General features: G+C 34.4%; 1 protein-coding gene across 5 annotated transcripts in view; it reads right to left on the bottom strand.

Moving 5' to 3' along the window:
- LOC149066962 (uncharacterized) overlaps positions 1–27,731 on the bottom strand; it is an 86,217-nt gene that overhangs the window by 18,490 nt on the left and 39,996 nt on the right. For 2 of the 5 annotated variants that reach the window (XM_089252925.1, XM_089252931.1), the window contains 8 exons: positions 25,159–25,185; positions 10,569–10,712; positions 10,038–10,097; positions 7,995–8,158; positions 7,204–7,393; positions 7,014–7,108; positions 5,728–6,005; positions 5,365–5,496 (listed from right to left, as the gene is read on the bottom strand). In XM_089252925.1, the coding sequence (XP_089109051.1) occupies positions 5,365–5,496; positions 5,728–6,005; positions 7,014–7,108; positions 7,204–7,393; positions 7,995–8,158; positions 10,038–10,097; positions 10,569–10,712; positions 25,159–25,185 (1,090 nt within the window). The remainder of the gene's footprint in view (positions 1–5,364; positions 5,497–5,727; positions 6,006–7,013; positions 7,109–7,203; positions 7,394–7,994; positions 8,159–10,037; positions 10,098–10,568; positions 10,713–25,158; positions 25,186–27,731) is intronic. The other 3 variants (XM_089252928.1, XM_089252930.1, XM_089252929.1) reach the window with 3 other exon arrangements.

The following is a 27,731-nucleotide window of genomic DNA, read 5'->3' as shown; positions in this document are numbered from 1 at the left end:
ACCTTTGACGTCACTGAAGTCGTCCATTTCACCGGCAGCCATTGGATAAAGCAGGATGACGTATGCAAAATCTTAACTTTTTTTGCAACAGGGTTGTTTGGTTTAAACCACGTTGGTTTAAACCTTGGTTTTAACCAACTGGTTTTTTTAAAAAAACCAGTTGGATCTGGAACCCAAAAATCAGATAAAAGTGGCCTAAATATCATTTTTTCCCCAGAAAAATATCATATTTGTTCATTATTAGCCAAAATGTTTCATTTTTACCTCATTTTATATCCTTGGGGTACATTCTGATGGTATATCTTTAAATGACATAAGATTTTATAAGTGGTTTTTTTCAAAAAGTCTCATAAAAGTGGCCAGAATATATATATATTTTTCATATGAAGTATCTTAGTCATTTAAAGTTATATACAAAAGCCAAAATTTCTCATTCTTACAACATTTTCTAACCTTTGGCTACATTCTGATGCTCTATCTTTAGCAAATTCATGAATAAGGATTGCATCACACATCTAAATGTAGTGGTGTATTATCTCACAGGGTTTCTTTTTCCGTTCACAAAGAAGCAGCTACAGTAGTGACACCATCATGCTAGGGGCAAGTGGTCCTATAATCCAATAAAGACACCAGCTGTCCTTGAAGGACAAAGACTAGTGTACTAGTTGTTACATTACCTCACATACATTTTCATTCCCATAAGAAGTAGCACATCTCCTACTGTATATCTCCCAGTCTTAATATATTCAATAGTTGTTTTTTTTATAATTTCACACACACACTGTTAAGCCCAGTTAATCAAGGTTCTACTGTATAGTAGTAACAGATTTATAAAAAATAATCAGCTATATACAGGGTGATTATAATTTAAGTTTTGATTCCAAAACTATACAATAAGTACTGATCGGAATGACCTGAAAATTTGCATGGATACTCCTGAAGCAATGGACGTTTCTTTCGCAAAAGAAAAAAGTGCAAAATGTGCAAGTAGACGATGCTGTACTTGGCCAGCAGTATAATCTATTTTGTGCAACCACATCATTTCGGCACTTCCACAGCATCAGTGTGTGGATAGAACTTCTATCAAGATGCACATTGCAATACCAGCAAAGCAGCTGCTGAAGACCCATTTTGACAGGATGCACCTTAACCCTTGCAACTTCTGGCTGTGGGGGTACCTCAAAATGTTATAAACAGTGGTCAGATTGCAAAATTTGGCGAATTTCAATCTCCAGCACATCCCCTATATGTTAGAAGTTCCTCAGGAATATTAACATGGGGGCGCGTTTGGTTTAATGAAGCTGAATTGCAAGCACATCCACATTATGACCATGGCATACTCCGATTCTGCTGTTGAACAAGAATATTTGTGCTTTCAGCCTCATAGCCAGAACACGTGGTGGACAACATATTTAAAATTTTTTGAGTAAGTTGTAGTTATTTGTTCAATTACTTCATTTTTTTTGTGATGTTTCCGTGAATTATGGACTCGTGCAATGCTATAATTAAGTTATAATTTTCCCATGACTGGCTATCGTTTCCATTCTGCAAGCAAATTTCCCACGTGTTGGATGATGTCATTAATTTTACATTTTTAAGTATTTTTTTCCCCTTTATCAAATAAAATTCCATTTTTTCAGGAATATTCATGTCAATCTTCAAGTCATTCTGACAATCGCTCTTTTTTTACAGTATTTTGAAATCAGAACCTTAGTTATAATCACCCTGTATATCGTAAATCATCGTTAATTAATCTGCATTATTTATGCTTCATTAAATGCATTATATTCACCTAATTTATATTACTTTTTGCAAAATAGCTTTGTAATTAAGTATACTGAAAGTAACTGGAGAAAAACCTTTATATATTATATGATTAATAATAACATTAAAAGAATTTTCAAACACACAGTAATCCATTGAGTTAAGCAAAAAATAATTAAATGGCAAAATGGTTTTTGTTAAAATGTAATAAATATTTATTGATTAATTAGCATGGGAATAGTGTTAATTGCATTAATAAACATTTTATTTTAGTTAATTATTACAAGTTTGAATGATTTTTCAGAAATTTCATTGTTTTTAATGTTAATACTATTTAAAACAAAAAACCGGTTTAAACCAAAAAAACCTGGTTTAAACCAAAAAAACCGGTTTTTTTACCAACCCTGTTTTGCAATATATGCAATGATTATAGATGAAATGAATGACTTCAGTGACGTAACGAAATTCGACTCTCAAACTCTCTCACATGTGCATATGGGTTCATTGTTCCGGTAAAGATTGATGCAATTTTATAAAAATATGTAAAACACTACAAGAAACCCAGACCCGATTTTTTAAAAACCAATTTCCGTAATATTGAGAATGTTGCCTGTAGCTCCGTAGTCCATTGTGGCTGTCCGTAGAAACTACGGAAAATCCATATCAGTTGGCAACTCTGCAAATGCAAAAAATATAGATCATATGCATGTTCTGAATAAATAGAGGCTAAAAATCAAGATGTCCTACGTATAGGAATATGGGCATTAACAGGTTAATTCTGATTTCTTTGTAACTCGGATGAAATTTAAATTTCATGCGTATGAGTAAATGCATGAAGGTGTTTTTTCAGTTACTTTGCCACTAATGGCATGATTCAAAAATTGAATTTTTCATTCAAATGAAATGTTACCAATTTTTATGTTTTTAAAGGTGAAAAATTACGGTGGGCTGTCAGAGGTCTAACATGTCTTATGTTATGTTTCTGTACATCAGGAGTGGAAAATGGAAATTTGATTTTTGTAGCACTTTAAAATTTTGGCAGTAAATAAAATAGTTTTATATGCATATGTGCAGTAGCATACACAGGATTGCTTTTTAGTTTTGAAAAACAGTGTCAGAAGAAGGAGGAGGTGCCCCCTCCCCCCCAAGGCACAAAATATACATAGAGATTTCCTCTAGAATTTTTTTTTTTTTAATTTTTGAACCATAAAATTTTTTTGAGAGACTTCTTGATATATTTATATTTTTACATTCTCTACAATATCAACAAATGAGAAGCTTTTAACAGAGAGACATTTTAACATATGGTATCGCCAAATTCAAAAATAATTTGAGAATGAGTTTTTTTTATATTTATTTTCTAAACCTGGTAATCACTAATTAAAAAAAAAAAATCACTACGGAAGATATTTGAAACACTCATTAGAAAAGTAATTGTTATTTTTTGTTTTTGCAGTTGATGCAAGTCTAAGTTGTGCTTTTCTCCTCTTCAGTTTCAAGCATTTTTGAATGTTTGATCTTGCTTCTTTTACCAGAATTTATTTATTTCATACTTAAAATAATAAGTGTTTCTTTTTGAGTTAGCTCTTGATCATTACCTCAGTCTGATTCAACATACTTTGAGATGATTTCTTTTGCTGGGCCATTCTTAGAATATTTATTAGAAATTCTAAGAAATTTAATAGGGTGATTAAAAACTATAGACTTAAATTATTTTTAACTTAAACTATAGAAATTTAAACCATAGAACATTTGATAATTTTTGTCACACCATGGTCATTTTCTGCACACGAGGGCTAATTAGACTGGGACCTACAATTTATTGCAGATTCCAAATGGCAGGCTTGTTTTTCATATTCATTGAGGGGTTGGTGCACTAACCCCTCAATGGGGGACTCCTTGCAGTAGCAATTTTTTTCTGTGGTCTTGTCGCCATTTTTGTTGTACCCCTGTGTCAGGAAAGTTTTCTGACAAGAACGAACCGGGTATCAAACTCGCAACACCTCAAACCATTCTTTGGTAATTTAGGCGAGCATCTTATCGATCTGGGCTACAGTGCCCTTAAAACCATAGAATTGAATTATTTTTTAATTCAAACAATAGAAATAAAAACTAGAATAATGATTAAACTATTAGAAATTTAATAGAATGATTCTATTTCCACAAAAAATTCAATCAGAGTACACCTGTTTTCACTCCCTATTGCTATGGCGTCGATAGCCATCGCTATCAGATGAAGCGGGAGAGTTCCAATTTCCTGTCCAATATAATAAAAGGGAAAGGAGTCCTTAGCCATTTAAATGTACAAAACATGCTCTTTTGCCTCCATCATCAACACTCCTTAATTTTATGGCCACTTACTTAAAGGGCCCCTTCAAAGATTCCTGGGTTAAATCTACATAATTGTATAAATATATTCTTCCAGTGGTCTGATATAACAGTATGTTTCACTTATTATGTGACTCTTTTCTCATTTCATTACTGTTGTGGGATTTTGTCACTTTTCCATGATCGCAGACATCCAGAATTTACATACGGCTTTTACATCGCAACTCCCGATGGTGAAGATGGATTCGTCATTGCTGTTTTTTAAAGTGTGATAATAAGTTATTTTGCGACCTTATCCATTCTGTTAGAGGACACACAAATGTTTCGTCAAATACAGCCAGTCAGGGAAAATCGATGTAATTTAAAAAATAAATTAATGTAAGGAATGCACATAAATCAAAGGAATCAACTTTATTTCGTAAAAACATAGCTGCAAACATCAATTGAAGGTTTTTTTCATTGTTCTGCGGATGAGCAGCAATTCGCATACTCTGGCCCTATTTTACACCTTGTCAGAGTGGAGGGCCTCAAGATAATTCTATTTCTGGCCCCAAGAAATCAAATTGCGGGGAGGACAAATGATGTTATTGAAAAGTCAGCTTCTATTGTGATGCAACTTCAAAGTTTCTTAAGGGGAAATTCTGTTTCTGGTGCAAGATTACCCAGAATCGAAGAATTTTGGCATTTTTGTAGCAAAATATAGCAAATGGCAGAAATTGTAGCAAAATGTAGCAGATGTAAGAAATTGTAGCAGGTTTTCCACCCCTGGAACATGTTTCAAGGGCAAAACTAGAGCCAGTATAACAAGAATTTTTTTAACATAATTTTTGAACAAGATGATTTGATTGGGGGAGGGGGGTAGTTATGAAGATATCTGAAGCCTAAAACCAAGTACAAACACAAAGATTTGACCACAATACTTATGAGCAATAGGTTGAAGATGCCTGGTATGACACTGCTGGCACTAGTATAAAATATCCCAGCTTTGGTACATCAAATGAGCTTTCAAATGGGCTTCATGCTCATTTGTTGAATACTTGCTTTGATGCATTTTAAAATACATTTTTGTCTCTAGTATCTTTGGCTACATACAAATGGACTTCTATGGGTGGAGATACCATTGTACTTGAAGTTTATAATACTTACATAAAGCATTGTATTTTTTCGACTATTCTAAGAAAAAAACATTATGAAATTTTCAAACACACAAATATCCCACTATAATGATGATTTCAACAAATACCAATAGCAAATGAAATTTCAAAGCTATACCTGAGGCACAGGATTTACACTTAAGGTGGCAGGGCTACTTGGAGCAGGACTTGGAGTTAAAGGCAGGCTACTTGACCCAACAGTTGCTGCAGGACTGTGACCAGGTATCGGGCTTTTTAAGAACGCATTCTCCTAGTTCACACAAGATGTGCAAGATTCATTTTCAAATCAAAGCATGAATAAAAATTATCTTAATCTAAATATTAATTTTGACACTGAGAGCTTTGAATATTTCCCTACAGAAAATAAGAAAGAAATCAAATCTACTTGTGACTCTTAAAATTTATTAGTCCACAAAGTATTAACTTTTTACGGGATATTATGGTGTGGGAGGAGGGAGGAATGAAGTTGAATCATCCTCACCTGAGTGCTATGAACAAGAGAAGCAGCATCGAACGGCATAAAACTGCTGTTCTCAGATGCCTCTAGAAGGCCATTGGTGGCTGACTGCAGATCCTCCACTTCAGCAGGCTTAGTTGCTTCGAGTAAATGAGGATATGGAATGATATTATTCAATGGCAGTTGTAAGCGGGCATTGACGGCAAGCAAGTGGTCCCTCCGAGAAGCCAGGTCTTTCACATGGCTTTCCAGACGCTGGTTTTCTGAGCGCAGCTTTTGAAGGCAGTGAATGAGAGAAGCAACTGTGAAAAAAAAAATTGTTAGTGCCATATTGTGAACACAAGTTTTGGGCTGCATATGTAAGTCAGAGACATTCATAGGAATTCTCCCCTTCCAAATAATGTGGCATTGGTGTGAAATTTAAAAATGTACAAATGAGAAAAGTACTATGAACAATCAGCTATTTGTGCATGGACAATAGGTAGGAAAATAAAAAGACCTGTATTGTTAATACAGTGAAATCTCAATGTAACTATATTCTGTGGATCAAGAAAAAAATATCATTGTAAAGGGATAATCCTTATATACAGAGGCAGCAGTTTAACATTAGACCATAGAAATTTCCAAACACGACCTGAAGATAAAAAAATTGTTGTAGAGAAATTTATCGTTATATTGAGTATCATCGTTGCGAGGTTTCACTGAATTTTAAATAACAATACTTAGCAACTTTTTTTTGAAATTTTATACTTAAATTTTGTTTCATTCATTATATATTTTACAATGTGACTGAACTCACATTTCAAAAAGGAAAGCTCACCAATGCTGCAATCAGCAAGTTGCACCGCTACACATAGAGTTATATACGTGAAGTCATCCTTGTGTATGAAAAACAACCCCCCCCTCCAAAAGAAAAGAAAACAATTTCAAACGAATTTAATTTTTGCAGTTGTAGTGGAGGTGAAAATAACCAATAAAAGCTATTTCAATACAATTCTATGGCAATCTGCCCTAGTGATAATATGCATATATTTATACGACCACTTATATCTTGAGAATGTTCTAGTATCTACGTCAAATAAAAATGAGATCAATTGTTGCAGGGAGAGCCCATTCTGTTCTTTTCTATTCTCTGGAAAACTTTCCTATTGATACAAGGTAAGAAGGGAAATAATTAAGGTAACAGAAGAATTTCAATTGCTGAGAGAGAGAGAGAGAGAGAGAGAGATAGAATCGATGTAATATAAATCAACAATATCACAACCAATGAAATATTTGAGATAAAACAGAAAACAAGAAGAATTACATACTATCAAAATGATCTGTTTGTTCGAGAATAGCATTAGAGGCCTGCTCCAACTGGCGTTCAAGCAACTCTTCCAAAGTTTTTGGCATCATGGATGGTCTAAGAAAGAAAAAAAAATTAATGAGGGGAAGAAAGGGTCTGCAAATCAATCAACCAAAAACAAATGTATCAGGCGTAATCCAAGAGATACATACACTGCTGTCTCAGATGAGTCATTCTCAAATTTTCCCTCAAGATCTGTCATCGGCTTCAAAAAATTCTCAGACATGTTCACAGCATCATTCATGGTGAAATCTTCAGTCTTTGTAGCCATATTACTCAATTCATCAGCAGTTGCGGCAGTCTCTTCTTCTTCCTCCTCCTCTTCTTCTTCTTCTGGAGGTTCTATAATTTATTTAGAGGTGTATTATTATTTTTTAATCATTAAAATTGAAAAGAAGGATTTCCACATGTATGGAAACTTATTCTTTTTGTCTCATCATGTACATCCATCTGTGTAAGTGAACAATAAAATTCAATGAAATGCACAAATAAATTGTTTAAATATCTCACACACAATGTCCATTTTGACACTTAATGGGTGCCCTATTATAAGGAAAAAGAAATACACCATTTGGCCATATAATCATGGTGACTCAGAGTCTCTGCTAAGACTACTCTTGACATTTCTTAGGTTACTTTATATATAGAGGATATGGAAAACCAGAGCGACACCACCCTCTTTTTATATTCCAGAAAGAACTTTTAATGCAAATATGATAAGATTGGCTACAAAAATGGTGACAACAGTTTTATTCAATAGTTTGTGTCCACAACGGCTTAAGTAGCAATTCAATCTAGGCATAAAAGCCCAAAAGAAACTCGTGGTATTATGAAATCTGGTTGTGAAAGCTTACCATTTCATAGCATCTGTTCAAGTCAGACACTAAAGTTGAAATGCTGTCTTCTAGCTACTAAAAAGGAAAAACTAAGAATATGAAATTACTTGTACTTGATTCAGTTTCCTCTTCAACAATTTCTGGAGCAGGAACTTCAGATGCAGCTGATGTTTCTTGTGATTCCTCTGCCATATCGATGACAGACGCCTCACAAACTGTCTCTTTTTCTGGAGACGGTTCTTTCTTTATCACAGTGCTTTCTATGACACTCCTAATACAAAATGCAAAATTAGTTTACAATATTGTAGTTACTGTTTAACACCATTTAATTTACCTCACATTAGCCAGCATGCTGCCAAATTCAAGGGACACCAGGTTTTTTAATATTGGGGGTCTGGTCTCTTACCGGAATACAGGAAAAAGCCAGATTTAATAAGAATTATAGTATAAATTCAGCCAATTCAATGGATTTTTGTAATAAAGATATTTAGGAATTTCCCAGAATCTGATTCAAATTTCCCAGCACGTTAGTCTCCTCTGCTGTATCCCTGGCATGGTAGCTAGTGTAGGGTAATATGGTAATAGAAAATCATTCAAAATAAAGATTCAATGAGAAACACACAACTTTTACACAAAGTAAATATAACAAAGTTTAAAAAATTAGGGGCATGAGAAGTTTAGAGTTCTGGTTAATTCAAGAAGCTGAAAATTTTCTTCTTGAGATGCTCTGTTATTTTTCTTTTCAATATTCCCTTTGTGGGGTGAATGTCTTCACAATCATGTACCATAACAAGCAGCCAACTAAAAAGTTGAGCACCATGCCAAGTTAAGAAAATTAACCACACTTTAAATATTCAAATTTCAGCAAATACACTAGTCAAACAAAATTGATAGGGTCTATGGGTAAGTTTTCCCAGCCAAATCTAATAGTATTCTGCCCTATTTATGTGAATACATTTTTGAGTTGGCTGTACTGTACTGGATGCCATTTACTTTATCGAAAATATCAGAATTATAAGCTAAAGATAGTAATTAGCTGTGTTTGCACATGGATCCTGTTAAGAATTCAAAGATACCTGACCAAAAAGAAGACATTTTTGAGTCTGGATACTAGGTTGCCAAAGATGTAGAAAAGAATAATTTTCATCCTGAACTTATGGTTATGTCTACCTCACTGTTTCAAAAGTAAAACTAATATCTTATACATTTACTGTTATTTTGCAGTTAACCAGAGTTTTTAGTAATCTGAGAAAGGTCAAAGTCTCCTTTAAATAAAATTATAGAGGCTTTACTGTAATGCTCAAAATAAAAAATAAAAAATATGATACAATGTCCATTAGTTAAAATGCTGATATTAAAATAGTAAAATCATTAAGTTTCAATTAAATAAAGAAATTTTTCCACAAGTCCCTCTATATATATTTATAGTGGGAAAAAACATCCATATCAAGTCACAGGGATATGAGAGCCCTCATCAGCCTCCCTTATAAAGAGGATATTGGTCTTGGCAGCACCAATCTTAGTAAACTAAAATCTTAATTAAATAAAACAATAGCGATTGTTAATAAAACAACGATCTTAGTGAACCATTAAATTAAGAACAAAATAGATAAGAGTAAGTATGAATGTGTAGATTTACAAGCTCTCCCCCCCCTCCCCATGATAGCCTATTTAAATTGTTTTTTAATCTGATTTTTCAGTAGTCTGAGGTGACCTAGGTCCTGCTCACCTTGGATCATCAAGACATCATACAGATTGTTTTTCTTATACTAGGGAAACTTTTTGTCAACACAGATGGAATATATAGTTTAGTCATTTTCAAAAGGCAATGTTCTTTTATTTTTTTTTCCCCATCTCTCGATTTTTATGATAAACACTTGGTCAGAAGACTTGGCAATGTTTCTGTAATACATCTGCATTGGGAAGAATTCAGACAAGGATTGAACAGATATTGAACTCGTGACACCTTTAAATATCCTTTGGTGCTGTAGGTGAGTGTCTCAACAATTTGGGCTACTACACCCAGCAATGCATTGATGTTTATGTGTAATGGCCTATCCATCTTTAAGTCAATTGCATATCGAAACCAATCAAACTGAAGACTAAAATAAAAATAAACAAGCAAACAAAAACAAAAAAGAACCGCTTACCAATGATATGAATGATCACTTTCTATTGATTCCTTATTAACGGAAGAGCGGTTTTGATTTCTATAACACATAAAATTAAAAAAAAAGAAAAATCAAAATCATTTAAAACAAAAACAAAGTAGGGGCAATTTGTGTGAAAACACTGGAGAAAAAATGAACGTCACAACAAACTGAAAGAAAACACCCCCTCCCTTTGGTGATATAAGTTCTTCTATAAGTGCTTCTTAGACTTACGACCAAAAAGATTACAGCAGTCTTGGCAAATCCTAGCACACCCTCAGTGATCTTTTTTTGCCGAACTGTTTCAAATTTATCTGATAAGAGGTAGTTGTGATAAAACTTTCATGTCACATTTAAATCTATTTACTGTAAAATGAATGGGGAAGAAAGCAGCTCAACACAATCTTGTACTGTACTTCAATGAATTTCTGTTGCTGTAGTGCTAAGACATTGTGAATGCAGTGATAAGCTGTATACATTTTATCGTGATTCACACAATTTCTTTTCATCGTAGTGATAAAATACACTCACGATTTCTGGGTGGAGTATGAATCTGATGATATGTCATGAGGGAAACTTCGCTTTATTCGCACAATTGGAATCTGGTTGTTGTTGATGCTGCATTCTGAACTTAATGAGATCTCTGATGAAATTTTGCTTGACCTACTTTTGTTTCTGAAAAGTAAAAAAATAAATAGATAAATATCATGAAAGTATGCATAGCACCAGTATAAATGCCTGGTGCAACTTGGATATTCCCAATATACTTGGAGCAATAAAAGAGTGATAAACTATTGCAAAGGGATAAACACATTGAGAATTGTATTGTTTAGAAACCATGGTAAACAAAGTAAACATTCCAGAGGTTTTTAAACAGTACAGCTTGTAAACTATTGTACTGGGACTTTTCTCAAATAAGACTTTTCATTCCAGACATTTGTCTAGTTGACAAACTTTTCAAGTAACTTATCAAAGGGTTTGACAAAGCTTAGATGCTAGGTTGCCACTTGAACTTAAAAAATTGGTATCGGTGACCAAAATTTTTCCATGTGAGGTTACTAAATTGGAGTTTGAAGACAACATAAAATATATCTACCAATATCGGGGGGGGGGGGGGAGGGAGGAGGAGGAGAGGTCACTGTCCTGGAAAAATTGAAAACAAATAAATAAATAAAATGTTAGGCCACTTGGTCATATTTTGTGACATCTAGATTTTTTGTGTGATTCATCAATCCCAGGCTTATCATTAATGTTGGATTTTGTTTGGAAAATATGCAAAATATGGCTGAGATCTGTCAGAAACTATAGATATGTACCTGAAGAAATGAATATGTCAGAAACTATAGTAGAACCTGAATGAAACGTTACATCAATAGACTAAAATAATACTTCATTTTAGACAAGTTTCTGTTTTACATAAAGGTGCACATTAAAACACTAAACATCTCAATGAGGCTATCTTTTGATTCTGCTCAAGACAGGTTTCTATCTCATACAGAGTACTGGTTTGACTGTATTGAGAAGGGGGGGGGGGGGTTTGGGATTTCGCTATCAAAAATCTTACTACAGTGGATCTCATTTGTAATGTTTCTTGTTTAGTGTGCCTTATTTTCATGGTCCTAATTGTTACTAATACTTATTGAGATTTTCCCGTTCAAAGTGTTTTTTTATGAGATTTCTTCTAAAACCTTATAAGCAGGATTCACTGTATAAATACACAGAGCTCCCACTCAAAAAATTGGACTACTCAAAAGTAGGACTAAAAACTAGAATGGCAGGGAGGTACTCCCCTTAGACAACATAATCATACATAGCATAATAATAAAAAAATTCCTAAAAATTTTTTTTATTAAAAAGAAATCATAGAATTATTTCAGTATCCTTTAAGATTGACTTAAGCCAAAGAGAAATGACAGAAATGACTTGGTAACAAAAACAGCTTTTTGGCCAAAACAGTGCACTAACAAACACAGATGATTCTTTTCTGTCTCTCCTCACAAAATGAATGACATTCTGTTTTGGAGTCCTTCACAGTCCATCTGTCAACTCTCTTCGACAATAAGAAGTAAATGATGGAGGCATGTACACTTTTTAAGAATGACGCTCTTTCGAGACCACTTTCAAAAGCACAATGCAAATGTGTAAATCACAAGGTTAAATTAGTCAAGGTGAACTAGATGGTTTTAAATGTGTTGTTCATCCGTTTTTTCACGGAATTTGTGCGCATTTTACTGTTCAATGCCAGTGTTGCCAGTGTCATCATTTTTGACAAATGAATCACTTTCATTTCTAGTTCTTTGCTAAGCATTGTAAATATTGCTTATGCCTCTGCATCCAACTAGGCCTATGTATACAACTGCTTTGTTATGCAAACAGTTGTTTCATCTATACAAGAAATGTGCACTATAATTTTGAATGATGAATGCTAGTTACTGTCCAAAATCATGAAGTAGTAAATGCAAAATTATTTTTTCCATCTAGACAGAAGTTTTTAATGACCACTCTACTTGTTGAAACCTCAAAATAAGCAAAAGAAAAATTAATAAAACAAATGAACAACAAACACCCTCAAAATAACCTGAAAAACGATACAATTTGTTTTGGCAGAATCATTAATTGCAATCTACCACATTTGTATTATTTGGCAATAGGTTGATGATTCCCTCCTCAATTAAAATCAATTACACAAATTTTGTCGATAGGATTTGGTAGAAAAGTAGAACAAAAACTAGAAAGTAGGACATTCTACCAAAAAGTAGGAGCCCTGAATATATTATTAAGGGGGTCAATTTCAAGTGCTTTTCGAAACAGTGGTTTGTATTACGGGCTAATTCCTGCTTATTTAAAAAGCACAATTTTCACAACAGAGAAGGGAATGTAAAATGAATTTTAAACTCCCCCCTTTCCTCTATGATTTATAGCTGGCTAAAAAGAAGAATATCAAGGCAATAAATTCAAGTGTATTTATTGAGAGTCTTTTTTTCTGGCAGAATTTTTTCTTGTGAGAATAGAGGAACCTTGATAATTATTCACCCCAAGGGAATCAAAAAATATGCAGACTTAAGCAGATGTCAAGTTAGCAAGGTTTTATTTCATTTCACCTTTGAAAATTTCTAAAAATCATTTATGTATGCATACACACCCGTATATTGTTGAACAATCCTATATTCTATCATCTACAAATTCATAAAATGTTTTGATCTGCAATTTTCTATGGAAAGTTTCTGTATCGAGAATAATCTGAATTAAATGTAGAAAATATATTTTGATTGTAGGAAGATCTGTGATTTGTGAATAAGCACTGCTATTGTTTGAAATAACTTTCCCCTCCTCACTTGAAACATTTCATTCTAGCTTTCTCGACAATCTCTTGCTCAAAAATTAACCTTCTGCAAAGGTATGGGGGAGGGGGGGGGGGAATCTTAGACTCATATCAATCAACAAACAAACAGCAGAAACGATGGAACATGAAATTTTCCTAACACACAAGAGAGTGTATAAAGTAAAATATTTCTAACTGATCAACACATGGGCTGGGCAATTTCTGAAAACGAGTTGTGATAATGCATTATAAATTGTAGTTGACTTAAGCAGGATTTGGTTATCATGTGTCGAGTTAGAACTTTCCCCCCAATGAATTTAGTATTGTGCCAACCATTAGAGTAATAAAAATGTTGAATTATTGAGGTTGCAATGTATATAGATTGAAGGTCTAGTTCAAAATGGGGACAATTCAAAATTTCATGTTTTAAGATATCTTCATTTTCTATAGATTCACTTTGTATGGAATTCAATGGGAGTCGGCTCAGATTTCCGTGCAGTAGGATGCTTATAAGCAGAGTTTGGTGTTTGGAGAATATGTAGAGCCATATTCTCTCATGGTGTGCATAACTCAAAAATACAATTTTCTGAGTTGTTGCAGTTTTGAACTATATGTCATATATATAATTATGAATGATTATTAATTTGTTAATTAATAATCAATTAATAATTAATAATTTAATTATTAATTATTATAAATTAGACTAATAATTTAATTATTAATTATGGTGTGCATAAATGACCATAATGTGTCACTTTGACACATTATGGTCATTTTATGCACACAAATACCAATTGTACTGGGACCAATAGTTAATTATCAATTTCAGCAGACAGTCTGATAGAATTTGACTTTTTTTTCCCTTATGTCTCGCACAGGTTAGTGTGCTAACCCCTAAGTGGGTGACTTCCTGCTATAGCAATGTATTATGGGGGTCATGTTTTTTTTATTGGACTGAGCATAACACATAAAACATACAATCAAAACAACTGAGAAAGACAAAAAAAGAAGACAACATTACGATGACACAGACACTCTGTGACCCCAAGGGACTATAAGTCCTTCCAGTGGGTCAATATGAATTAGATTCAAGAGTTAACTGAGTTAAACCATTTTGTTAACACATCATTTTTGTTGTACTTACGCATCAGGTAAGATTCTGACAACGAATAATCAAGTATCAAACTTGCCACACCCTTGAACATCCTTTAATACAATAAGCAAACATTTTATCAACCTGCATATAAAATTGTCTGGAGGTTTCTATTACGGTAAAACCTTGATAACTCCTCACCGCGTGTTATCGCAAAAATTATGATGGCTTAAGTGGAGTGACGACTTAAGCGAAATGCCATCAGTTTCAATGCGTAATATTGTCAAAATCGTAAAAATTTAAAGTAACATAACATTTATTAAAATTTATTGATTGCAAAAGAAAAAATTTGAGTTTTTGTTTTTAGAGCTTTTATTACTTAACTTATTGTGCTAAAATATACTGGTACAGTTTGGTTTATACTAGTAATGTTTTTTTTAAATTTAGACTAATCAGAGCAACTGTTAGAACACAGTTAGCTTTTCTTCACAACAGAACTACTGAACATCAATTTTACATACACATGAAATTTAATCTTAGTGTTTTAATTCTTCATCAGTAGTTCATGAAACAACTACAAGATAATCTTGGTAAAATTTATCAAGGTAATCTTTCACATGTTAACTACAAGGTAATCTTTCACATGTTAACTACAAGTAATCTTTCACATGTTAACTACAAGGTAATCTTTCACATGTTAACTACAAGTAATCTTTCACATGTTAACTACAAGGTAATCTTGCACATGTTAACTACAAGGTAACCTTGAATACAGGGCCTGGGGTAGGGAAAAGCACACATTAGAAAACCTTAACTTCGGAAAAAATGTCTGGTTTTTCAAGAAATATAATTCATTGATATTTGAAGCCCTAAATTAGTGAAGCCCATGCAAAAACCAGGTCTAGCGCGACCAGCCCCCTAATGTTTCAAAAGCTTTTTACTCATAGTTACTCCCCAGCATAAATTTTGTTACCCGAACTGTTTCGTTTTGGAAAATAAGACTTTTATGGTGACTTTTAAGCACATGGCAATGTTGTTAACAAGCTATTTTTTAAAGGAAATAATAGAAATTATCTGTTCCTCTATCTCAAACTTTTCATGGTCACGAATTAACCGAAATTAGCAACAAGTAAACAAGAGTTTAATAACACTGCAGTCTATGAAAGCTGGAAAGGCTTGAAGAAAAACGATGACTTAACCGGAGTGACGACTTAACAAGGTTTTACTGTATTTGCAAAAAGCCCATAACCCTTTATTTCTTGGTTTTCAATCACATTTAAAATACAATTGAAAAATTCTCCTGTGGCGGCGCTGCATACCACATGCAAAGTGATGCGATCGTTTCCAGTTATCTATTGTCACGCCTTCATCTTATATATAAATGTGAAAGTATGTATGTATGTATACATGCTCTTTATACAAATCCACAGTTTTAGAACGATCGTCGCCAGATTTTGCATATATACCAAACAGGTCCGGGATTGAACCGTAGGCTACTATAAAAGTTCGTCAGAGCTGGGCAAATGCCTGAAATGGGCAAAAAACTGTCGGGCAACAATAGTTTTGGGGCCTCAACAATTACTTTCGGAACGTTCACTTTGGTTACCGTGGTTTCCAACAATGCATTTCAGACGTGAATATATGCCTTTACAATGGTTTGTCACACCTTTAGTTCTGTTATTATAACAGTTTATTCCTTTATAACAGTTTGTCACTTTTCCAATCCTCCCATTAATTGCAGAAAACCCGGGAAGCGTCGGGTATTTCTGCTAGCCTATATACAGGGTGTCCTGTAAGTGATAATGTGGCCTTTATCTCATCAACCGCCCATCGTACAGGTATAGTTTCAATTTAAAAAATGCGTAAAAGGCATTTGAATAATATTCTCTGCACAAGCTGGATGTATGATGTCGCTAACAACAGAGGACAACAACTACACTGACAAAATTGGGAATAAAAATGTTCAACGCCAACTGATGAACTCAATGCTTGCCTCAAATCATCAACACTCTGCCACGAAGTTAAAAAATTATCATTATCCACTAACATGCGAGTTCAACTGCAAAATGACTCAGCACTGCTATCATTTTCACATCAGTTGATTAACCAGTAGACCCAAGCACTGGACCAATTACGTTCCCAAATGGATTTTGCCAGTTGTTAAACTCAGTTCAAGAACTTGCAGACAAAGTCTTCCCAAACATTCAAGAAAATGACCAAAACCATGAGTGGCTTTCTGAGAGCAATTCTGGCACCGAAAAATGACAGTGTGAACAAGATCAATGAAAAACCTAAAAATTATTCCAGGAGACTCCACATCTTACAAATCGGTTGACACTGTCACAGACATGGCACAGACATTTAGTTCTGTATCCTGCAGAATTTCTGAACTCTTTTGGATATTCCGGGTGTGCCACCACACAATTTGACCCTAAAAGTCGGAGCACCTATAATGCTTTTAAGAAATTTGGACACACAGAGACTCTGCAATGGCACCAGACTCTGCGTGAAGAAATTGCACAATTGCATCATTGAAGCAACGATTCTAACTGGATGTGACAAAGAAAAAGAAGTCTTCATTCCATGTATCCCAATTATCACCGAAGAAATGTCATTCACTTTCAAGCGATTACAGTTCCCGATTCGTTTAGCTTTTGCCATGACAATCAACAAAGCGCAAGGCCAGTCGTTAGCAGTGGCAGGTATCAACTTACTTGAGCCCAGTTTTTCACACGGACACCTTTTCGTCATCTGTTCGCGTGTTGGCAATAGCAAAAATTTGTACATTTACATACCAGATGGAAAAAGAAAAAAATATTGTGTATCCACAAGCGATTGCCTGAAGATTTTAATTAAAATATTTAAAAATAAAAGTAATTTTTTCTTAGTTGATGCAGAAATTTTTTTGATTAAGAAATAATTAATAAGCTATACATATATACACTTTTTACAGGGCGGGCAACGTCGCCGGGTATCAGCTAGTCCACTATATAAGAAAGCCGTACACTTCAATCAATGCTATGATATTTTTACTGCAGTATGTTTTAACATTATGTTTGGTTATCTAATAATTTTTGTTCAAGTTTAAATAAATCACGTTAAGTTAGAAAGTTCTCAGAGTTTGACGTTCTTGGATATGCCTCTCGTTTAATCGAACACAAGCGGTCAGGTTGAGACTTTAAACCTTTAAATTCCTTTTTCTTGGCATTTAGCAATAGCAGGAAGATTTGATAGAGGCGATGAACGTTTAAGAAAAAATCTAGATATATTGGATGCTACATCATGCCAACACTAAAGACTTTACCGTGACAGTGCCTGTCATACTCCATTAAAATGAAAACAAATCACGTCTTGTTCCCATAAAGTTGACAAAAAAAGAAGCGAGATAGACAAATGAAAAAAGGAACAAAACAATCGACAAAAAAAAAAAAAAAAAAAAATGTTCAGAGTATAAGTGATTGTCTAGGTTGAAAAAAACATAACATGGAACCTGATGTGAATGTCAAGCATCAATAAAGTTAGTGTTGAAATATCAAAGTGTCACAGAGGGATTTGCCAAGATCAATATAAAAGTTAAAATTAAATTAATTTTTCACCACAAATTATTTTTGTATGTATGTTTTACTTAGCAGCAAATAAAGATATACTAAAATTTTATTTTTTAGTATTTTTGTTGACATTTATTTTTGAGGGATATGTGTTCCAGTTAGGTTCTATTTTACAAGAACGGCAAAGATACCATATATACTTGTGTATAAGCCAAGTTTTTTTTTTGTTAAAAAATTAGTTTTTAAACTGGAGTTGGGGGGGGGGGGGTTGGCTTATACACATGACATTTTTGAAGAGAAAATATCCACCCCCCCCCCCCACTTTACCAAATCACATAGCTACACGGCCTCTGCACACATAGCTTGAAGATCGTGATTGGACTACTTTAGATGCCATCACTAATTAGTAGAGTAGTTTTTAGTTTTTATAGCTTTAGATGTGTTATTAATCTGTAGAGTAAATTTTGTAGCTATGTTGAAATCCCACAAAACCGAAGATGTTAAAGTTAAAGCAAAAAACCTTATATGCTCATCTACCGCCGTGAAGGTTGCTGTCAGGTCACAGGTAAGAACCAGGGGAAAATATAGAACAAGATACTTTCCCTAATGAGTTTAAGACAACCACCGACAGATGGGTGCTTTCAGTTCCAACTCAACTCATTAATGGCAATAAACTGCGGTATAACAACATGGCCAGATTTGGCATGCAATGATGTGAGCATCAACCAGCCTTTTAAAGATTATTTAAGGATTTTGGGGACAATGGATGAGTTTTCCGAAGATACAGAAACAACAAAAAGCAGTGCCTTAACGAAACCTGTCATTGGCCCAGGGTGCCAGTGATTTTACGGATTTCTGTGCCTGAGTGGAGCAGTGGTAAGATGCTCGTCTTCCACTAAGAAGGTTGCAGTCAAGGTCCATGGGTTTGAATCTGAGCAAAGAATATTAGAAACGAGTTCTTTACCTACTGACCCTGGGGTAACCACCAATAGATGGTGCCTTCATTTCCCACCCAACTCCACTGGTTGGGAATTGCAGTGTGGTGATATATGACCAGAGTTGGTGTGCGGTAAAGTAGTGGTTTCATAATGCATGGAACTCTGTTTACACCAAACCTACAATCAAATCCTTTAAAAAGTATTGTATAGTCGAATCCCATTTTAACGAATACTGTTATAGCGAAAATATTGTTTTAGCAAATACTTTTCCAATTCCCTAGATAAGTTTACATAGAACAATGCAAAAACCTGGAATTCGTTTATAACAAAATTTCATTATGACGAAGTGATTTCTCCAGTCTCTTGGAGTTCGTTATAACGGGATTTGACTGTATCAGTAATGCAATAACCCCAACTGAAGACACAACATGAAAATATAAAATTTTTTCCCCATCCAAAATGTGCTGATTTTTTTGGGTGGGGGGTCGGCTTATACACAAGTATACACGGTATATTGCATTTGAAACCAGAATCAAGCAAGGGAAAACAAATTTAGAACAGTAAAACGACTTGCTGTCTACTATAATTTTTAATAAAGATGGGATGAATATTCGATTGGTATTCAGCCGAATATCTGTGTAAATCTAAGCACAACAAACTAATCTTAAGAAATTATATTAATTTGAAATTTTTCCATGAATTAAAATTTTACTGATCGGTAATTGGTAATTTTATTGTGTGGTGTATATCCCTTTCTGTGCAACAGTTTATGTCAGGATAAATTTCTAGGATAAATAGTAAAACATGAAACTGAAAATAGAATTCTATTGCAATAATGTGGAAGTGAGCATGAACTACACAAGTGAAAAATGTACCACTATGTTAACACTAACTGAAGAATGTACACAGACAGGAAATGTATTGAGCTATTGAAAGGGCAAAGAACGTCTAGAGTGGAAAAATAAGACGTAAATTTTATCATGCACTAGCTACAATTCCTGGTGCTGCACAGGTTTTCTCCAATTACTGGGAGGATTGAAAAAGTGACAAACCATTACAAAGGAATAAACTATTATACATAATATGGGCAGCATTAAAGAAGGTACAAACCATTGTAAAGGCATACAGCATGTCTGAAATGCATTACTAGGGAACCACAGTAACCAAAGTAAACATTTTGAAAGTGATTGTTGAGGATCAAAAACCATTGTTTCCTGACAGTTTTTTTGCCTATTTGGGGCATTTGCCCAGCTCTGACGAACTTTTGAAGTAGCTTATTGTTCAAGTTGGGTCCTGTTTGGTATATATATGCAAAATTTGATGACGATCGATTGAAAATTGTAGATTTGTATAAAGAACACACACAAACAGAAAATCAATTTTATATATATAGACTAGCTATAATACCCGGCGTTGCCCGGGTTTTCTTCAATGAGGCTTTTTTGGATCATGTGATATCTCCCTCTTTCTTTGAGGGACATGCAAACCGTGTCTAAGTTCACCAATATGGCGACTCATGAACGAAACAAATCCAGATTTAAAGAAACGTAAAAATAAATATATATATTTTTCTTTTTTTAAAGGGTGCTAGGTGTTTCGATTCCTCCCTTTGAACTTCAAGTTATCCATCTCTGCCTGTTTCTGCTTCAAAAAATGCTTAATTAAAGCTGTGGAATTTTTTCGATGTACTTTTATGGGCCCATAATTAATTTTAAAACAACCTAAACTGTATGAATTTATGCAGTTGAATATCAAAAGACAATACAGAGATATTAATTTTATTTACCGTATATACTCGTGTATAAGCCGACCCCCCCACTTCAGGACCACCAAAACCGCAATAAATTGAAAACCCGTGTATAAGCCGACCCCAAAAAATCCGTGCATTTCAGAGAAAAAAAATTCTTATATTTTCAAGCAAAATGAATAGCTTATGCAAATTTACAATAGAAAATGATTCAAACTTTTTAAGCCGTTTCTTCTGAGTCTGCAAGCTCATCGTAATCCATCAGATCATCATAGGGTGCGGCATCTTCGTTTTCATCTTCATCTAGGCTGTCATCGCCATTGTCACTTTCAAACAGGATATCATCTTCAGTTCCGTCCATCGCATTGCTGATGCAACACTTTTTGAAGGATCGGATAATAATTTCGGTGGAAACAGAATTCCACGCCTCATGTACCCATTGGCACACTAGGCCAATATCAGGTTTCTTCAAGGCACCACTTTTTGTAGTTTCTTTATCATCGGAACTCATCCATTCGATCCACAAATGCCTCAAATAGTCTTTGAAAGGCTTGTTAATGCTCACATCTAAAGGCTGTAAAATCGACGTTAGCCCACCTGGTATTAAAGCCACTGATGTTTTCGATTTCTTTGCCTCGGCTTTGACATTATCGGTTCTGTGGGGTTTGAACATATCCCATACCAATAATGCCGGTTTCTCGACCACTGCTCCGGGTCTTTTGTTCCATATTTCCTGGATCCATTGTAGAATGCCTTTTTCATCCATCCAGCCCTTTTCCTGGGCTTTCACGATCATTCTTGGTGGCAACTTCATGTTCAGAGGAATTTTCTTCCTTTTAAAAATCACAACTGGAGGCAATTTCTTTCCATCGGCCATGCACGATAGCACGACCGTAAATCTCGTTTTTTCGTGCCCAGTTGTTCTAACAAAGATGGTTTTTTTTCCGAGTTCATCAACAGTTCTATTGCTTGGAAAATCGAAAGTAACCGGGGTTTCATCCATATTACCAATTTGTGACTGTTCAAATCCATGTCTTTTTCACAGTTCAATTATGAACTTCTGGAAAGATTCAATTCTGCTTTCCAATTCTTCTGGGTGTTTTTGTGCGATCTTTGTTCACTGGCGTAAGCATAGGTCGAAACGGTTCATGAAACGAGTACACCAACCTGAGGATGCATAGAACTTTTCTGGATTTCTGTCTTTGAATTTAACACTCTCAGCTAGTTTCGATGCTTTCAGACGAATGGCTGTTCTTGTCACGATTGTACCTTTCAGTCTGAGGTGTAGCACCCATTCATTCAATTCCTTCTCAAGTTCAGGGAACACCGATAATTTTCCTCGAAGAGCCTTTTTTGTCTTCCGCATGGCTGAAATTTTCTCTTTCATATTCCGCCATTCTCTCACTTGTTTCTCATTGACGTTGTATGTCCGAGCTGCAGCACAGTTATTGTTTTCTTCGGCGAATTTGATAACTTTCAGTTTGAAAGACGCATCATACGCAAATCTTTTAGCTTTCTCCATTTTTGATCGTCGACACTTACTGATACAACACTAGATCAATGATATTTCTGTGGGTAATCACGACACACACTTGTACTGCCTGGGAAAAAAATTACCACGTGGATTTAACCCGAAAAGTACTAACACAACCGCCATCTATCTATAGCTACAAAAATCACTCTGATGATTTGCAATGCCATCTATCACTACTAATTATTAGCGCCATCTATAGTTACAAAAATAACTATTGATTGCGGGGGGCCGATATTTTCTCGTCAAAAACTGACCCGAGTATAAGCCGCCGCCCCCCCACTTTAGGAACGAATTTTCCCACAAAAAAACTCGGCTTATACACGAGTATATACGGTATATCTTGAGAAGATATAAATAAAATGCTGAAATCAATGTTATTGCATGGATATCCAACTAGAAAGTAGGTCTGGCTAATTACTTCATATTTAATCTCCTGGGCTTTGTATATCTCTAAGCGACCTCAATATTTCAAAAATTAAGTATTTAATACAATTTTTAAAATTATTGATGTGACAGAAAACCCCCCAAATTTCCGCATTTCTACATTAAAATTGGCAATTTTAACACTGATTTCTATGAGGATCACCATTTTCCTGACCCTGAAAGTGATGCTGATGATTATAATGACGTCATTCAAAAAACCTCATTACTGGGAGTATTGAAAATGTGGCAAACCATTATAAAGGCATAAATATTATACATATACTGACAGCGTTGAAGAAATGACAAACCATTGTAAAGGCATACACATGTATTAAACGCATAGCTAGGAAACCACGTTAACCAAAGTAAATGTTCGGAAAGTGATTGTTGAGGCCCAAAAACCATTGTTGCCATATGGTTTTTTGCCCATTTGGATCATTTGCCCTGCTCTGACGAAATTTTAAAGTAGCCTATCATTTAAGTCGGGTTCTATTTGGTATATATGCAAAATTTGGTGACGATCGATCTAAAATTGTAGATTTGTGTAGAGAACATACACACAGACAGAAAATCAACTTTATATATATAGATTAATACTTAAGAATAAATGCTGACATTTTCGTAATTAGATGTAAAATTGTATTAAGTGTTGCAAAAAAATTGATTCTGTAAGTACAGTGATACCTTGGCTTATGAATTTTTTGGCTAACAAATACGGATTCCGCTAGAGGACATTTTTGATATGAAAAAGTACACACTAACATAAAATAACCACATCGTGAGCTGAATTTTTGCACCAATCAGATATTCGACGAAAATTCAGAATTGGTGGTTACAGATTTTGGCGACAATTTGATTTTGCACAAAAAAACCTATAAGGTGACACTACCACTATCTACAGGATATCTGTATTTAATGGCAAGCTACAAACCCTGAGAGCTCGGTGAAATAATCAGAATTGCTGTCACTAGAGCCCAATTAACTCATGCTCACCTAGGAATATATTTTCAGATGTACCTACACTTCTCTTTCTGAAATTCTTTGAACAATTTTATATAAAATGAAAGATTCAGTCAAAATAGAAAATACATTAAAAAAAAAAGAAAAAAGAGCATGTTTCCAGAGCATTCATTCTTTAAGTGCAAGACGCTTAGCATCAAGCTGAACGGTTTGGACATTCTGGTAGATTATCTTTTCCATCTGCATGCATCAGACACAGAAATGAGCTGACCAAATCACAAATGGGTGGGGGACACTTATGAAGATTGGGTTGTGTCAACACAAGCTTTGATAGAACAAAGCTGGTGTTGGTTGGGTACATAATATATATGAAATTGATTTTCTGTCTGTGTGAGAGTATGTTCTTTATACAAATGTACAATTTTAGATCAATCGTCGCCAAATTTTGCATATATATCAAACAAGGCCCGGATTGAATGATAGGCTACTTTAAAAGTTTTTCAGAGCAGGGCAAATGCCTGAAATGGGCAAAAACTGTTGGGCAACAATGGTTCCTAGGCCTCAACAATCACTTTTGGAATGTAGATTCTCATTTATCCAATTTGAAGCTGTTCATTTTAGCCTTCAATAAGTTTGACTTTTTTGATAGCATTCCTTTTGACTAGCATTCCTTAAAAAACTCATCTTTAAATTTTGGGTAGAAGCTGGAATGAATCAAACGATTTTCCATAGAAACATATGGGAAACCGTGTTTTGGCTAATGAATGTGATTACAGAACGAATCATCTTCGTTAGTCGAAATATCACTGTAATATTAAAATACAATATATCTTTGTTAAATTTTATTGTCAGTATTATGGCAATAGAAATCTTTCAATTACCAGTTTTTTAAAATATTTATTTAAATAATTTATTGCATGACTAAAATTCAATATCAATCATTTGGAATTACCAATAATTTAATTTTCAAACTTTATTTATAATTGTGATGAATTTTTAAAAAATTGATATTCGGCTGCCAAATATTTGGTATTCAGCCAAAACATTAGCGCAATATTCTATATTCGGCCAAATTGCTGTTCATCCCATCCTTAATTTATAATGCAAAAACCAGGAAACCTTTAAATTACCTGTCATAAAAATATGAATTTTTATAAATAATTTGTGATACTTCAGTCTGCAAGCATAATTTATTCCTGAAATGGGATCATAATTATTTGCATATTTATTTTGTTATTTTATTTCACTTACAAAATTTGTCATATAAAACAGCTCATCTGTCAAAACACTCATAAACTAAGTTACTTAAAATCCAAAGTTTTACAGTAAGCACTGATATCTTAAATGTTTCAATAGAAATCTATCTCTCATAGTCATCTCTCTTTTACAAAGAGGAATTTTTCAGTCCCACGAGTGACCGCAAGAAAAAAAGGTGGAGGGAGGGGGAGTTTCACTGTATATAAATATTTGTGGTGTGAATTTTTCCCATCAACATATTTTTAAAAAAAACATGAATCGCATCACAATAATAAGTACAAATGAAGGGATTACAGTACCTGAATTTTTTAACAGTTCTTTTACAGCTGAAAAGAAATTACATTGAAAACTCGTAAGGCTTATCCAATCACAAATTGTAACAAAACATTAATAAATAATTCACCTTCAAAAGTAAATGGGGGAAATAAATTGTTATTTTCAGGGAAAAATAATACTAGACTACTAGTTCCCATTTGAACTCTTCTACTTTTTCGTGACGATATTTTTAAGAAATTTGTTTTACAGAAATAATGGCCAAGGTTTCGCACAGAGCTCAACTCTAGGCTGCAGAGGCCCTGGGAGATTAATAATTAAATTTGACTTCTGGGGTTCTGAGGGAGCACTTTTTGAGACTAAGGGAAACAGTTGCTTGGGTATAGTTACATCCCTGCTTCGGCAGATAAATATGCAAAATTCTTAGAAATCATACAGGGGGGATTCGGAACTCATGAGACAGGTGGTAGGAGCGCATTAAAAACATTTTGCTGCCTGAAAAAACATTTGGGATAATATGGCATACTTAAAAATAGTATTTTAATTCTTTATTCGCTGAATACATATAAGCAAACATGCCAACATCGGCATGAAGCCTCTCAGTAGTGATGAATGTTCAGCTTTCCCATGGGAGGGGTTGGGACAACATAATAAAAAAAATCTCTCAAAAATGTCAGTATTTTTATTTTTTTAAAAATTGCAATTGAATGTTCATTTAAATACAGCTCCTCATAGGCTCTGGAACTTAGTGGCTTAGGCCACATGAGCTCCCGTCTGTTCCCCAAGCAACTTTGAGAGCTCGCAGAGTTTCTTAGTAATTTATGAAGATAAATGAAATGATCGCACCCAACATTCTCTCTCGCTCTCCCTCCCCATGGGGAAGCCACACGCTTACACACATAAATACATTAAAAGCAACATGTGTGAGTTCTCTTTTCTCTCGTCAGGAATTCTACGATGCAGTTTTGCACTGAGGTACATACAAGTTGCACAACACAATCACAATTGCCTCTGAGTCGATGAAAACCTTGATAGATATCAGGCGTTTGCTTTCAGCCAATAGCAAGCTTTTCCACCGACTTGGTGTGAGAACACACAAGGCTTTTCGCCAGAGAGATTCTACGAGTTGGTGGGCCAACATTGTCACAATCGAGTATGCTGTAACTCTCTCTTCCTCTTTCTACCCCGGGTTCAGGGCCCCTAATGAAGACTCGTGGGTGAAAGAAATCATCATTAAGACCTCTCATGGAGATGATGGTGAGTGTACCAAATTTTAATACTGATTATTATGTGACTTTTTTTTCTGTATGAATCATTGTAACTGTGAGAGCGCCCTTGTTCGATTATATTCTATACTAGCTATAATACCCGGCGTTGCATGGTTTTTTTCAATGAGGCTTTTTTGAATCACCTGATATCTCTCTCTTCTCTTTCTTTGAGGGACATGCAAACCGTGTCCAAGTTCACCAATATGGCGACTTCCTACGTGACTCATGAAAGAAACAAATCTAGATTTAAAGAAACGTAAATTTTTTTTTTTTTCCTTTTTCCAAAGGGTGCTAGGTATTTCGATTCTCCCCTTTGAACTTCAAGTTATCTATCTCTGCCTGTTTCTACTTCAAAAAATGCTTAATTAAAGCTGTGGAATTTTTTCGATGAACTTTTTACGGGCCCATAATTAATTTTAAAGCAACCTAAACTATATGTGAATTTATGCAGTTGAATATTAAAAGACAATACGGAGACATTAATTTTCATGCTCGAGAAGATATAAATAAAAAGTTGAAATCAATGTTATTGCATGGATATCCAACTCAAAAGTATATATATATAGGTCCGGCTAATTACTTCATATTTAATCTCCTGGGCTTCGTATATCTCTAAGCGAACTCAATATTTCAAAAATCGAGTATTTAATACAATTTTTAAAATTATTGATGTGACAGAAAAAACCCCACCAAATTTCCGCATTTCTACATTAAAATCAGCAATTTTAACACTGATTTCTATGGGGGGGGGATCATCCTTTGCCTTACCCTCAAAGTGATGCTGATGATGGTGTCTATTCAAAAAGCTCTCATTACTGGGAGGATTGAATAAAGTGGCAAACCATTATAAAGTCATAAACTATTATACATATACGTACAGCATTGAAGAAATGACAAACCATTGTAAAGGCATATACACGTCTTAAACGCATTGCTAGGGAACCACTGTAACCAAAATAAACGTTCAGAAAGTGATTGTTGAGGCCAAAAACCATTGTTGCCCTACGGTCTTTTGCCCATTCGGGGCATTTGCCCTGCTCTGACAAAATTTTAAAGTAGCATATCTTTCAAGTCGGGTCCCATTTGGCATATATGCAAAATTTGGCGACGATCGATCTAAAATTGTAGATTTGTATAGAGAACATACACACACACACACAGACAGAAAATCAATTTTATATATATCGATTGAGTTGCATCACGATTAGGGATTACCATGAATCAAGGTTGGTAAAAAAACGGGGGTTTTTTTGTTTAAATCAGGTTTTTTGGTGTAAACTGGTTTTTTGTTTTAAATAGTATTAACATTAAAAACAATATATAAAATTTCT

The sequence above is a fragment of the Pholcus phalangioides genome, unplaced genomic scaffold (assembly GCF_987345545.1).
Source record: "Pholcus phalangioides strain wild (caught in Gottingen) unplaced genomic scaffold, Ppha-v1.0 ptg000031l_1, whole genome shotgun sequence".
Lineage (NCBI taxonomy): Eukaryota > Metazoa > Arthropoda > Arachnida > Araneae > Pholcidae > Pholcus > Pholcus phalangioides.
The sequence above is the reverse complement of the archived record's forward strand: the minus strand, read 5'-3'. Positions and strand labels throughout refer to the sequence as shown.